Source organism: Ceratosolen solmsi, unplaced genomic scaffold (genome assembly GCF_000503995.2).
Source record: "Ceratosolen solmsi marchali unplaced genomic scaffold, CerSol_1.0 scaffold6, whole genome shotgun sequence".
Taxonomy (NCBI): Eukaryota; Metazoa; Arthropoda; class Insecta; order Hymenoptera; family Agaonidae; genus Ceratosolen; species Ceratosolen solmsi.
The window spans coordinates 9,676,908-9,692,385 of NW_011948414.1; the positions used below are offsets into that span (position 1 = coordinate 9,676,908).

Genomic DNA, 15,478 nt, shown 5'->3' on the forward strand with positions numbered 1-15,478 from the left:
GAACTGTAAAATTTATCCTTAAATATTATTATTAAATAAACAGTTTACTTATTTTTATGGCAACTCTTTATAATATTATTTATAATTAAAATAAATTTTTTATATATAAATATAAAAAATTTTTTCATATCATTTATTTAAATTTAGTAATATTGCTCCTAATAATAACTAGTATTATTATTAATTTTTTAGTTTGTGCAGTGACAAAAAAATAAAAATAAATAAATAAAAAAATACGTATGTATATATAAAGTTATCAAAAAGGATAAAAATAATAATATGATTAAGAATTTAATTTTTAATAATATATATCTTAAAATTACAAAAATAAAAGATGTACTAAATTAAATAATTAGACTAAAAATTTTATTAAAAAAAAATCTATTAGATTAAAAATATAAATGAATTATATTAGTTGCTATATATATATGTATATAACTAATTCTTGGTATTTAATCTCTATAACAAAAAAAAAAAAGAAGAAATTTATTTCAGTTACATATCTCTATATTAATCTGAAATATTAATTTCTAAATTGAGAAAAGTTCACTAATAATTTTGTTAATCTACATATAAAATATTCTAACGAAATACATTAATATATTGTTATTTTGAAAATTATTTAATATTTTTATGACTATGAATTATGGTTATCATTAAATTTAATTTAAATTTAATAAGTGTAATATCATATTTAAAATTAACTAAATTCAATTTCGAATTAAGCCTGATAAAAAAAAAAACATTTGTTTAAACATTTTTTTTAAGCTAATATAACTGTAATAATATATTTTTAAAATTTGATAAATAAAATTTAAAACCTCTAATGATTGAAAATATGTAATATTATAATATATAAATTATGATTCAATTCAATATGTCTATATTTTGTAATCACTGATTTTTTACACGATATTTTTGTATCATTACAATTATCATTTTTTTTAAAATTATTTTACAGAATATCAAATACAAACAGCAAATCAAAATGTCAGAGCAAGTAATTGAAGAATTACTAAACAAACTTAAATCTGCGTCGTTAGCAATCGGTGGTACCGAAATTACATTAGATTGTAATGATTTAGATGACTATCATATTGAAAAAGCTCAGCGTGAATTGCGCGAAACACCTGAATTGGTTCAGGAATCATTTAAAATTCTCGGCGATTTGCTTGGAGGTCAGATGTTTTTATTCTGTTTTTTCTTTTCTTTTTTTCTTTTTTTTAATTAATAAACATTTTTTTCAACGTATTAAATGCAAAATTTCTTCAGTAATGTGGAAAAATATGTTGTTTACTACAATATACATTTAAATTTTGATTACTCATATATTTTTACAAAATTATTGTATCCATTTTAATAAAAAAGCATTAAGTAAGTATTATAATACCTTAATGTTTTACTAATAATAGTAATAAATTATATTTGGATGATATTGGAATTTATTATAAATGATTCTTTAAAGTAAATTTTGTAATTTAATTAATAAATTGAAATACTTTTAAAATTTTAAATAATGAAGGTTAATAAATAAACTTAATTTAAAAAGAAATATTTTGTTTATAGCTTCTACTTGTTACTGAATTGTTAATTATTATCTTATTATAATTCAATTTCATATTTATAAATATTTTGAATGTATTGATTATTTGATATTTAATTATGTATAAAAATTTAATTTTTAATGAAATATTATTTTTGAATATCGTGACATAATTTTGTGAAATCGCTACTTAAATTAGTCTTTATAATATATTTAAAGAATTTTGGTTCAATTTAAGAAAGCTTATACAATTTGAAATGTGTTTTATTGTACTAAGGTGTTTTTAGAATTAAACAAATTCTTGGAAATAGATTATTGCCATATAGGCAAAGATTTGAAATGAAGTTTAAGTCCATATATAAATATATTATTTACATTGTCTTCTGAACTTTGACTTTATCGTTTTTACCCACGTTTAAAAGATTGATTTTTCTTAGTTATTGTATTATTTAATATATTATATAATTTACATTATTATTAATTTTGGATACAAGGTTTTTAGAAAACACATTTTTTATAAGAGTTAAATTGGTTTAAAATTTTTATTTGAAAACTTAATAAATGAATTAATTAAATTTACTAAAGATGTATACTTTGTAAAAACACAACTACAGTTATAAATTATAATGTTAGCTATTTTTTTTATAGATGAAGAAAATTTATTCATACCATTGGATCAAAAGTTTTTACAGAGATTTCTTCGACGATGTAAATGGTATCCAAGAAGTACTTTTAAATTGGTATGTAAAGTTAATGATAGAATTTTTATAATTTGTTGTTATTTACGTATATAATTGCAGTGATGTTATATAGACAAAAATGAATAAATATAAATATGTTTATTGGGAATTATTTTATTGGTAATGTAAAATATTTTGTTTTTAAGAAATTTTTGAGACTATAAGTTTTAAAGAAATCTTCATCATTCCTTATTAAAATTTTTATAAATCAATTGACGTAGAAAAAGATACCTTTCAGTAATAGTTCTTTCATATTATAACAAGAATATTAATATTAATTAAAAATAATATTTAATTTTCTTGGACTACTAAATCTTACATTACTGTTGCAATAGACAGATTTAAATTATTATTTGTATATTTGTTTCTTATACTTTGTGAATTATATATATTTATTAAATTAGCAAAGGTTTTAATAGAAATAATAGATAAATTTATCTTGTGCTAATTATTGTAGTTTATATGATTGTTGAGTTCATTATGCTTTGATCGAAGAGTTAAGTTTATTATATCGAAGAACACTTTATTATATTTATTATATAACTTTATTAGTAAAAGTGCGATAATATTTTTATATTTTATAATCGAATAAATTCAAATTATAAATATTAAAGTTATTTTACTTTATCAATATTTATGATTCCAATTATGTTTAAATTACAATTTAAATGTAATTAACATATAAGATTCATTGTAAAAATATTTGAGATACCTATATTTTCATATAATTCTTTACAAATTTAATATCTGAGTTTATTTTACTTATATCTTTTTTTAACATTTCTATTTGACTAGAATATTTTTGAAAAATTGTTTTACTATTATAGAAATTACAATCTATGTTGGTCTTTATAAATATGAAGTTTGGATAACAATTGTTATATTAGAAAGTTTTATCTACACGTCTGGGTTTTTCATTTTTTTTTTTTATATCATAGTTAAATAAAGGATAATAATTATTATAGTAAATTCGAATAGCCGTTAAGAGTACTACTAGATTTGAATTTAAGTCTACATCTTTTTATTTTGTTTGTAAATTTTCTATTATATTTATTTAATTTTTTTATAAAAATTCTTTTTGTAATTAAACATATTGAAAATTTTATTTGTATTTTTAAACAAATATTTGTATTTTAAACATTTAATAATAAATTTTCAAATAAATAATATATGAATTTTGAATTTAATAGAGATTCTAGAAATTACTTTACATCTCCACAATAAAGGAATAATTCAGTAACTGTATGTTTATATGCAATACAAGTGTTATTTTACAGAAAAATTTCTTGAATATTTAATTGATAATTTTAGTCTGTATTGTTACATTAGATACAACGGTTCTATGAGTACCAGAAAAATCATCCAGAATTCTTCGATAATTTATTACCGAGCAATGAACGAGCGATTTTCACATCGGAAATTTTGACACCTCTACCACTACGTACTTCAGATGGCTTGAGAATCTTCGTAATCCAGGCTGGACGAAAGTGGAATCCTAAGGAGGTTTCACTCAATCAAATTTTTCGTGGAGTCATACTCAATCTTATAGTTGCTATTTCCGAACCAAAAACGCAAGTAATAATCTTTAATCAAATCGATCGATTTATCATTAATTGTGAGAACTACTAGGTTTTAGGATTTTTAAATGATCTCATTTAATTAAAATTTGAAACGACAAGTATTTATTTTTATTTTCTTAAAATAAGTTGATATAATTTTTTACATATAAGTTTACAAGGTTTAAAAAATAATGTAAGCATTGAGTATAAAGACAAGAAAGAATAGAAAATTAATTATATCCCTGTCATATTAATTTTATTCATGATTATATTAACAAAACTAGATACATAAGAAAAGTATTTTGGATATTTTTATTTTCAAATTCTTGGCTATGGTGTGGACTGTAAAATGCGTACCTTATTTTATTTTATTGATATTTAATTTGTATTTATAGTTTAAAAAAAAGTTGGTTAAAAATGTAATATTATAACGCATATATTATATATATCATTTATTTGATATTAGGAAAAATATTAAATATAAGAAAGTAAATCAACTTGGCTAAAAATTTTTTCAACTTATTTAAATGTAGATTAAAAAAAATCTTTTAACGAAAGTATAAATTGAGCTATTACTATAAATATTAATTAATAATTATTTACTAAAATATCTTTTTTAAGCAAAGATATAAAAGTTTCGTCTATTAATGTATCAAGATTTAGTTAACAAACAATTTTTTTCTTCATTATTATAGATATGAAAATATAGCAAACAAATAAAATTATGAAAGATATTTAAACTAATATTTATATTTTTTTAGAAGATGTTTACATTTTACAATATGATATGATAACAGTTACGGAAAATGTTATTTTAAAGGTTTCCGGAGTTCGAGTAATCTTGGATATGGAAGGCTTAACATTAACGCACGTAACTTACTTCACGCCAAGTTTTGCCTCTGCAATTATCGAATTTGTACAAAAATGTTTACCGTGTCGTTTAAAGGGTGTTCATATTATCAATCAGTCATTTATTTTTGATATGGTATTTGCATTTTTTAAACCATTTTTACATGTAAGTAGTATTAAAAAAAAAAAAAAAAAAAAAAAATACAATAAAACGCTAATCTTTTATTTAAATAAACTGCAATATTCATAGTTTTTTTTTTTAACAAATTGAGACAAGACTAAATGTAAATATTTAAAAGGTAAAAGGATATATGGAAACATTAAAGTTGCTAATATTATAATCAATTTGCAAATAGAATATTAATAATTTAATATGAATTTAATAAATAATTTTTCATTTTCACAAGGGAAAACTTCGAGACAGAATATATTTTCATGGTGATAATAAAGCGTCATTATTAAGCTATATTGATTCGAAAGTCCTACCCAAAAAATTCGGTGGAGATTTTGATTTACCAGAAGAATCGTTCGGTGAACTATTTTATCAACATGCAGCCCATTTCGAAGATTATTTTATTGGTAGGTGTATTTAAATACATAGAGCAGTTAACAATTATTTATGAAACTATAAATATATATGTATACGCGAATATGTTACAGATTACAATAGATATGGTTATGTTTCGGAAATTTAGTAAAAAATTTACAAGTGAAGTATAAGGTCTGACAAGCGACGACATAATGCATTTTCTTTCAACCTTTCTAACTATATTTTCGAATACAATAATTTAAGAAAAATTGTATTCACTTGTTTCAATTACTTTATAAGTTATAAGATTTATAATACTTTACACCAGTTATATAATAATATATTTTTATAATATATACATAATTATATAATAATTATAGACATTTTATAATTATAAAATTGCATTAAAATTATAGAAATATATATTTATAAAAGAAGTATATCATGTAATTTATAAATATTGAAATTTTAAAAATCATTTTAAACTGTTTTTTCAGGAAATTAGTCTTTTCATCGCATAAGGGCACTTCTTTCATTTATCCATACAAAAATTTATCTTAATTTTTAAAAAATACTTTAATTTAAATTTATTATCATTGACATAAGCTTGTTATTATCTCACTTTTTATATTACGATTATGCATGTAATAATTTAATAGAATATTAACTTGAAATGTATTATGTACTCATGTGCATATGTTTGAAGAGGCAAGGTTAAATATAATAAAAAATATTATAAGAAATAATTGTTGTCAATGATTTTCTATATTTATCATAATATCATCATTTTGATAAGTAACAATATATGATTTATAAATGTTGACAATAGTATCATAATGTTAATTAACATCAGTGGCAGTTCTAATTCTTTACGTAAAAACGTAATGTAAATTCACTTTACCAGTGAATACAATTTCTTTTTAACATTTTATTATAATTCTATGTAATAATAACCAACGTATCAAATCTTAAGAGTAATTTCTTATTTTTAATATAATTACTTCTTCATATTTTATCGTACAAGCTAATAAATATAATAGAAAAATACTTTTACTTATCATTTTATGGACAGCTTTATCATTCTGATCTTAATTAATTCACATAAGCGCATATAATTAGTTATAATTTATAAGTATTTATAATACAAGAATATTTGCACTAATTAAAAACCTACTGTAATTCATAATAACAGTAGTTACAATAATATTTTGTTCTTGGTTCACACGTTGTTCAATTTAATTCTATGTCCAATGAATATATTTTATTAATTGTATTTTGAATCGTTAAATTTCGTATGCGAAGTTAAATTTTCGTTTGATTTATTATATCTTGCAAGTATTATGTTGCAGTCAATATGTAAATTTCAATAGCGTATGCAAATTATTAATCTCACTACATTTAAACCGTTATGGTATCAACAATAACAATTAAATATTTTCTATATTATAAGCACTAGACTACCATCTACTTTTTCCTTTTATGTATTTAAAATATTTAAAATATTTGATATTGAAGTCTGGAAGATATTCTTGAATAATATCATGTACATGTTAAGAATATTTCCTAAAGCATTGAAAATTTGATGAATTTTGGATATAGCAGTTTCATCACTTCTACTTCTTATTATATCCATACGAATTAATAGCTAAAATATAAAGTAAATAATATAATAATAGGCCTTAATATAATATATTCATTATTTTTTAGTTACTGATAATTATTAATTACTTAACATACTCTTTTTATCAAACAAAAATAAGCATCATCAAAAAACAAAAAAAAAAAAAAAAACAACAAACAAAACAAAACAAAAGAAAAAACAAAAATAAAACAAGTAAATGAAATAAACAGTATTCGATAAATAAAAAGTTATTTACCAACATATTCGTTGTCGCACATTATCAGAAGATCTAGCCACTGGTTACCACTAACTCTTGGAATTTTTAGATTTCCACCATAGCAGTCTGGTAAGCATTTTGTTGAGATGTATTTATGAAGTGATTTGCGATCTTTTCCGTGAAAAATTATCTTAAAAATATATTTAATTTTTTATGCTTCATAAATATAAATTAATGTAAATATGAAAGAAAATTAGATTAGTTATTAAAAAATTGATGTCAATGTCGTTACACTTACTCTGCTCTTTAATTTTTCTCTAAGGAAAGGTTTGAATAGCGCGAAAACCATATTAAATATATAAGGCTGGTTAACAATATGTATATTTTTAATTCTAAGTGGCATAGCATCCTGTAGCCAATCAACGATCCTCTTGGCAAAAGGTGGCGTAAACTGCATTGTTTGTTGAAGGGACAAACCATCCATATCGAAAATAACTACTGCTCCGGCAATTTGAGTTGTGGGTTCTAGCATCGCTGCTTCAAGGTATAATACACAGCCCTTCAATAAAATTCATCATAATACAATTATTCATTATTTGTATGCTTTTAAATGATTTTAAAACATTATTTCGAATAAATTATTAAAAGTATGATAATTCGTGTTAGTAAAGCAACGTGTAACAAACTGTATATTATAATCTTTAAGTTTTATTTATTTAAATATTTAAGCTGAAAAGACACTTATTCAAAGTCAAATTAAACATTATACATAAAAAAATATTTCCAAATTTCAATTTATAAAATTTAGATCAATAAGAAATTATTGTTTGAATAACATATTTTAAGGAATAAATGAGTGTGATTGGAAAAAGCAATTATATATTTTAGTTTTATAAATAAGAACTTGGGGAAGATAGTTTTAAAAATACTACGACATTGGCTATTTAATATATTTAATTCAATTAATTTTTCAATCCATTGATTTTTTTATACATTTAACCAAATTCAATTTAAGTTTTAAGATCATAAATGACGGAAATTTTTATTTTTAACGAAATTAAATGCTGAAATATTCTACATTGTTGCTCAAAGTGAACTAAAACTAATGCAATTAATGTAGTTCCTAAATTACATTTGAAATTTTCAATCGATACATATTTTTAAGATTTATATTCTAAAAATATCTCTTAATATACAATATATTCGATACATTCTTGTTTCTGAAGGCAGTCGCTATTTTTTATTAATTTAATTAATTTAACTTTAATTTGGATATTATTAATATTAGGCTATGAAAGAAATATTTTCAAATTATAATGTTAACATTAAGCTATGTAAATATTAAAATAGTACACATTGTTATATCAATAAAATAATAAAAAGTTAAAGGAGAATAATATAGATAATAATTAAGAAGAGTTATATATATATATATATATATATATATATCTTAATATAATAATATTTTAATATAAATATTTCAAAATGTATACTACAATTCAAAAATTTAAAATTAGAGAACTAAAAAACGTTATGTAAAAGAAATTTTATTTATAAAAAATTAAATATGTTAAGGTTATTTTTCATTGCATCGATACTGTTTTTGATGGACATAAGATTTTAAAGTTTTATTTTCAAAAGTATGACACCCTATTAAAGTCTTATTTTTGTATTTTATATGTATAGCAAATTATATAATTTATTTACATTTTATTTTACCTGAAGTAGCTACCTTATTTAAAAAGTAATATAAATAAAACTAAAAACTATTAGATCAATAAATTATTATATGATTAATTTCGAATATATCAAGATTAATGTTAATAATCTTATTGTCTATAATGTAAGTATATTAGTATATAATTATATAAGTACTAGTTTTTTTATTCAAACATAATACAAATTTTAACTTAGAAAAAACAATAATATAAAAAAAAGTATAAAAAAAATACAAAAAAAGTCTTGATTTTGAATAACAAGTTAAGCCTTCTTATTTATAAAATATGTATGAAATATTATATATGTTAAAAAGCGAATAAATAAATGTAGAGCATTAATAAATTGAATTAAAAAATAACAAAGTTTAAATGTAATTAAAGACCATTTAGCCCTCTCAAATGCTCCAGTGTTCACGTGTAATAATATAGTATAAATTAAAAAATGGACTTTAGATCGTTGACACACAGCTATCTATGTAAAATAAGAATGATTTTTCTTATATTTTTGTTATTAATGAATTACTGTTATCGATGACTGATACTGTATTTATAATATTCTATAAATAATGTAGGGAGAAACGTTCGTTTAAAAATTGCTGCATATCGCATTGCTGCATATTGGTTAATAAATAAGGTAGTAGATAAATAATTTCGTGAATTTTGAAAGAAACAAATATATAATAAATATTCATACATATATATGATAATTATTGCTGGCACAATAATCAATTATATCATTAATTATAAAGTCATAAATAATATTAGCTATAAATATTAAACACTATAAACAGTTCTTAGAAAAAACATTTTTTTAGATAATTGAAGTTTCTAATGTTTCGAATATGAGGATCACTAAGTAGATCAAAATTTTGTATGAAATATACGTTATTTTGAATTATATCACAAATCATTATATTAACTATGATATATTTATAAAATATAATATAAATACTATATATTAAGAATAGTCACTAGAATTAAAATGTTTCAATCGAGTTTCGAAGGGCGAGTATACTGATTGCGTAGAGGGGAAATATTTTAGAATTTAGGTCAAAATTGATTTTAAGATTTCAGAATTTAAGACAAGTAATTATATTAAATGATATTTAAATTTTCTAAAAAAACAAAAAAAAAAAATAGTCTCGACAATGAATATGAATTATGTTCATAGTATATTAAAGCAAAAATAATAATAAATCTAATAGAAAAATGTACTGGAATAAAATGATTAAAAAGAATGTACGTGGGTTAACAATTTTAAGTAGAAAAAAATTCTAAAAACTATTGAATGTACATAAATATGAGGATAAGAAAATAATTTATAATAAACTAAATTATTTAAATTATTCAATTAGTATTCAATAAAAATACATATCTAATTTATTTTATAAGCTCAAAAGTTTTGATAGTTCAATTAAACGTCATTATTGATCAACTGTATAAAAATAGTATTAATATCATAATAATTTATGATAAAAAATGCCAAAATTTATTTGAAAACACTGGGTACAAGTAACAAAAATTGTTTAAAATATTTATAAATAGTATTAAATAATTATATATAGTTAAAATTATTAAATATAAATTATTAAATAGATAATATTCCAATATTAAATAAATTGCTCAAAACGGAATAAGAAAATCAACCTCACATTACCGAAATTAAATGTGGAATTTTGAAAAACAAAATCCTAAATATTACAAAAAACATATAGTTATTACGATTGCATACGTAACTCATACATTCGCAGCCTATTATAATGTAATTAAACGCAATGACAAAATTGAAAAACTTAACGAATTAAAAGTTTTAAGTAATAAGAAAAACAAATATTGCTTATATAAAAAATGTTTAGAATTAATAATAACGTTGGATAAATTAAAATTCTTCTTCGTTAATAAACTAATAATTCTTATATAAGACAATGATATTATTATGAACTGATATGAAATGATATTATTATGAAAGACAATGATATTATTATGAACTCTTAATAATTATTCATAAAATAATGAAACATTCATTTTTTGTTTTGGAAATTAGGCATAACTTGATATTATTTGCGATCTAATAAATTTATTTTAGTTCATCAAATAATTGATTCAGTATGTTTCCCAATTAGTGGTTTAATCATCCATTGAATGAGTTAATCAGTCAAAGAACTAATGTTTTAAGAAACTTATCATTGAATTTTCTTATCAGATACTATCTATTTGATTATAATATTATTAAATTATTAGAAATTATGTTATTTAATAATAATTAATTCCGTAATTTTCTTATCGTACAGAATACTTTTCATGTGACATTAAAATACACGGCGGATCTATTGTATAGTTTATAAACAATTACTATTATATTAAAAAATTAGTAAATAAATTAAATATATATTGTATTAATTTATACAATGTAATAAATATTCAATAAGTATCTAACGAATCGTGGTAATATTAAAGAAAAATTTAATCATATACGTCATGATGACTAAGCATTGCCTATGGTAGATTTCTTTCGAGATATCGCATAATACTGTAACATATGATTTTATGCAATCAATGAGGTATTTATTTGCGAAGTGTGTTAAAGGCGCAATGACGTAACGACGACATAGAGAAGCAGATACTGCGAGAGTGAGACGTCTTGAGTTTGATCATGTGGCGAATAAGAGGCGCAGCGACGCGCCAAAGAGAAAGAGAATAAGAAAACAAGGACGTAAGAGTAAATGAGAGAGAGAGAGAGTGAGAGAGCGAGAGAGAGAAATAAGATAATGACTATATTTTGAGCCAACGTAGAAATGTCACAAGAAAATCAAAGCACTTTACTTTTTGAAACGGCCAGATATGTGGAAAAACCCAGAGAAGACAGGGATACCGCGCTTCACGAACATGTTCTTGCTTTGTTTGATAAGTTTGATTGAGCCACATCAGATCCCCCGCTATGCTTTCGTTATGAACATCGCATTATCCTAACAGTCAAAGAATATTAATAGCTCTATTTTTAATTATAAACAACAATTTCACTATTAAAAATCATTATTGTCAGGCAGAATATTTCTTTAAGAATCTATGTTTTTTTTGTTTTTTTTTGTTTTTTTTTTGTTTTTTTTTTTTGTTTTTCAGGCCAACTGTAAGAACGAGTTATAAGATATTACAGGATTTTTAGACATTCATTGGAAAAGATAAATCGACACGAGACATCTGTCCTTCTAGAGGTCATCGATTGGGGCAATGTAGATAATTAAATATTCATTTTTAATTTTTTTCTAAATTTATTTGGTCAATTAAAAAAAATATATATTTTTAAATACCAATTGTTAAGATTTCATAATTACTTCGCTATTAGAAATAAAATTTTGAAACTAATTTCAAATAATTCTTCAAAAGCTGATATATTTGGCTTTTTATTTAAGTATTTTTCATTCAAGAACACTAAGAAGATTCATTTGCATGTACCCAGTCATTTGTGATAGACTAATTAGAAATTTAAAAATTAAATATTATGATATCATTTGCATATATTTAAGTAATAAATATAAGAACATGATTATATTCGTAGTTTTTCTTAGGTATTGCAATACTTTTATTGAATAAATCTATTAAGAAATTATTATATTATATTAATATATAAAAAGTACCGCGCGATTTTACATTCATTTTAATGAATATGAAACAATAAAATTAAACTTAAAATAATTGATAATTATTTTATAAAAATAAAAATAAAAATAAGCATTTTAAAATTAGTTAAACTTACTGATAACTACAGTTTATATTACATATCGTAATATAATAAAGAATATTATCACCAACTACTATTTAATGTGGATTTTTTTCAATAGTACATTTCTGTATTAAAAGGATTGCGTATAAGGTAAAATGATAATGGCCAATAACATTTTATACTTATTTATTGATTTCATGTACTTATAATATGATTTTTATTATAAATGAAAGTTTCAATGTTAGTTATATGTGATTTTAAATCAAATTCAATCAGGAGAAAACTTCCTTTAATTAAAAATATAATGATGTACTTGTTACTTATTGTTAATTATTAAGAAGAATCATATTTTTAAAAAAACATATCATTATTGTTAGACATTCTTAATCCATAATTATTTAACACATATTTAAAAAGAGCCTCTTCTAGTGTAGTATTCATTAAGGGCAAGAGAAGAGAATAGATTTTTTATCGTTTAATATGTGTTAACATTATATTATACTATTATATTTCATCGCATAAATTTTCAATAAAAATGTAATAAATTAAAGTTAATGATTATTGTAATAATATATAACGAGATAATAAAACATAATAAATACGCACACGCTTATGTGAACTAGCGTGTGCGCGCGCGCGCGCACACACGGCACACAAATTCATTAGATTAGCGATGAAAAGGCAATAGTAGACCCTACATTACGAGCATGATTCGTGGAAATAATTTGAATTCGAAAATACTCATTATGGATGTTAATGTATTTATACACGCGGTATTTACATTCTTAATCTATCAGTGTATAGTATCAGAACTCACAGTTAAAATAAATTCTAATTAATCATTTTTTTTTTATTCATTTACTATATCAATTTACAAAATTTAATTTTATGTAATATTTTATTTTATTCATGAATTTTTCATATGCATATATTGAGTATGGAATTGCAATTAACATTATATGTGATTAATAATAATTTTATATAATATAAAGGAAAAAGATTTTTTTAGTTAAAAAGAGAAATTAGTGTTTTCAAAAGTAAATTTTTTATAAAATATATAGATACAAATTCGTATTTGCTATTAAAATTGATTGATGTATGAGTTTTCTAATATCCATAGTGTTAGCTCACCGATAGCGTCTTAATTACAAAAATATAATGGTTTAAATAATATTTAAACTACGCTCTTTCAAGCTATGAATATTTCATGAAAATCTAATTTATTAATGTTCTCGTATATATGGGAGATATATAATGTTTGTCGGTTTTAATATATTAGGATAGGAGGACATAAAATAGTTTAACAATCATCAATACGATTTTATAATAAATTTTTAATTTTTTCGAAAATTTCAGAATAAATAGGTTTGGATAATTTTATATAAGTTTAGATAGATAAATTTGGATAGATTTTTTATAAGTTTAATGTAAAAAAATTTTGAATTGTTTAATTTTCATATAATAATAATTAATAGAAAATCTCTAAAGTAATAATGATTATCTTCTATTTGAACAAAATATGCACTTTGATAATTATTTATGCTTGGTCATTATTATTATTCATAATTAAAATATTTAAGGTAATAATTTATTGGAATTTGAGATAGAAATATTTTTATATATGGAAATACATAAGTTATTTTCAAAATAAAAATAAAAATATAAAAGAATATAAAATTATCAGAAGTAGAAAAACAATTAAAATATATATATATATATATATATTTTTTTTTATTTTTATTTTTAAATTTATTCTTCATTTCAAAACATCTTCATTTTGAAATTTAATGTAAAAATTGAAATTGTATTACATGATAAATTAATAACGTTAGTTATATATGAATTAATGAAAAATAAATCTAATAATTTCCTATTTTTTTAAGTATTAAACAAGACTTAATAAAAAATTGAAAAGATTATATGGTATATATCATATTTGCACTGCTTGATTTTAGTTTAATACTTACTAATATTTAAAAATTTTGAGTAAATAGCCGTTATAAAATAGAAGTCAAAATGTTAACGGTTTCAATGAATTGAAGTATATCGAAAACAATTTTATATAAATTGTATGTATAATATAAACTGAATAAATATTAACTATTCAAAAGAAATGTAATACAATACTAAATATATTTGGAATTGAAACATTCGAATATATATATATATATATATATATATATATATATATTATATTAATGTATGTTTGGACGCAAGGATTTACAATAATAAGGATTTAAACATTATTAATTTAAAATGTTATAAAATTGGATATAAGTGTAACAGGTGGAAATTGTAAATATATATTATCATTAATTTAAGTAAATAATTATTGCGTACGTTATATGAATTATATTTTTCAAATACCTTAAATACTTCATCAAGAGTGACTTCATTATGTTTCCATTTTTTTCCAAGTTCAATTATGAGAATTCGTCGTCCGTATTGATCACGATTTGGTAAGACTGTGAGAATATTTTGTTCAAAAATATTTCGTTCATTACTTGGTTTAAGACCATCATACACATTTGAGTGTTTTACTTTGAAATTATAATAATTTTTAACAAGTTTTTGAGATGATTCAGGATAATATTTGCACGGTCGAAGGAATCGAATTATCCAAGCTTCATTATCTAGGGGGCATTTCAGGTCAGGTTCATCTGAAACATAATTTTTTTTTAATTTTATATCCTTTTTCTGCGAATAATTTTATATTATATTCTTAGAATTCGTAATTTAATCGAATGCCACATCGAATTAATAAATATTACAAATTAATTGAAGTGCAATTATGTAAATATTTATTTTAGTACACAGCGAATTGTTTTTCAATTTTTCAGTTATAATTAAATTTTCAATTTCAATTAAATTTTTAATTTATCTGTTTTGAAATTCGTCATGTACAATATATATATATATATATATATATAGTTTTATTTTCAATATATCGAAATACTAATTTAATCTCATTACTTATCTTC

The 15,478-nt window shown here is 21.1% G+C and overlaps 2 protein-coding genes across 5 annotated transcripts in view; one reads left to right on the forward strand and one right to left on the reverse strand.

The window, feature by feature from the left end:
* Positions 1–979: 979 nt before the first annotated feature.
* Positions 980–5,528, forward strand: LOC105368017 (alpha-tocopherol transfer protein-like). 2 transcript variants are annotated; one of them, XM_011506902.1, is made up of 6 exons: positions 980–1,178; positions 2,192–2,283; positions 3,613–3,858; positions 4,663–4,857; positions 5,099–5,270; positions 5,352–5,528. In XM_011506902.1, the coding sequence occupies exons 1-6, from the start codon at positions 989–991 to the stop codon at positions 5,384–5,386; spliced, it is 930 nt and encodes a 309-aa protein (XP_011505204.1). In that variant the 5' UTR covers positions 980–988; the 3' UTR covers positions 5,387–5,528. The 2 variants fall into 2 exon arrangements, with proteins under 2 accessions (XP_011505204.1, XP_011505205.1); XM_011506903.1 differs by having other exon boundaries at positions 4,663–4,827.
* A 678-nt stretch (positions 5,529–6,206) lies between these two features.
* Positions 6,207–15,478, reverse strand: part of LOC105368020 (alpha-tocopherol transfer protein-like) — a 58,643-nt gene continuing 49,371 nt past the window's right edge. For all 3 annotated transcript variants that reach the window (XM_011506905.1, XM_011506907.1, XM_011506906.1), the window contains exons 3-6: positions 14,865–15,157; positions 7,357–7,617; positions 7,098–7,248; positions 6,207–6,865 (exon numbers count right to left, since the gene is read on the reverse strand). In XM_011506905.1, coding sequence (XP_011505207.1) covers positions 6,834–6,865; positions 7,098–7,248; positions 7,357–7,617; positions 14,865–15,157 — 737 coding nt within the window. In that variant the 3' untranslated portion in view covers positions 6,207–6,833. The remainder of the gene's footprint in view (positions 6,866–7,097; positions 7,249–7,356; positions 7,618–14,864; positions 15,158–15,478) is intronic.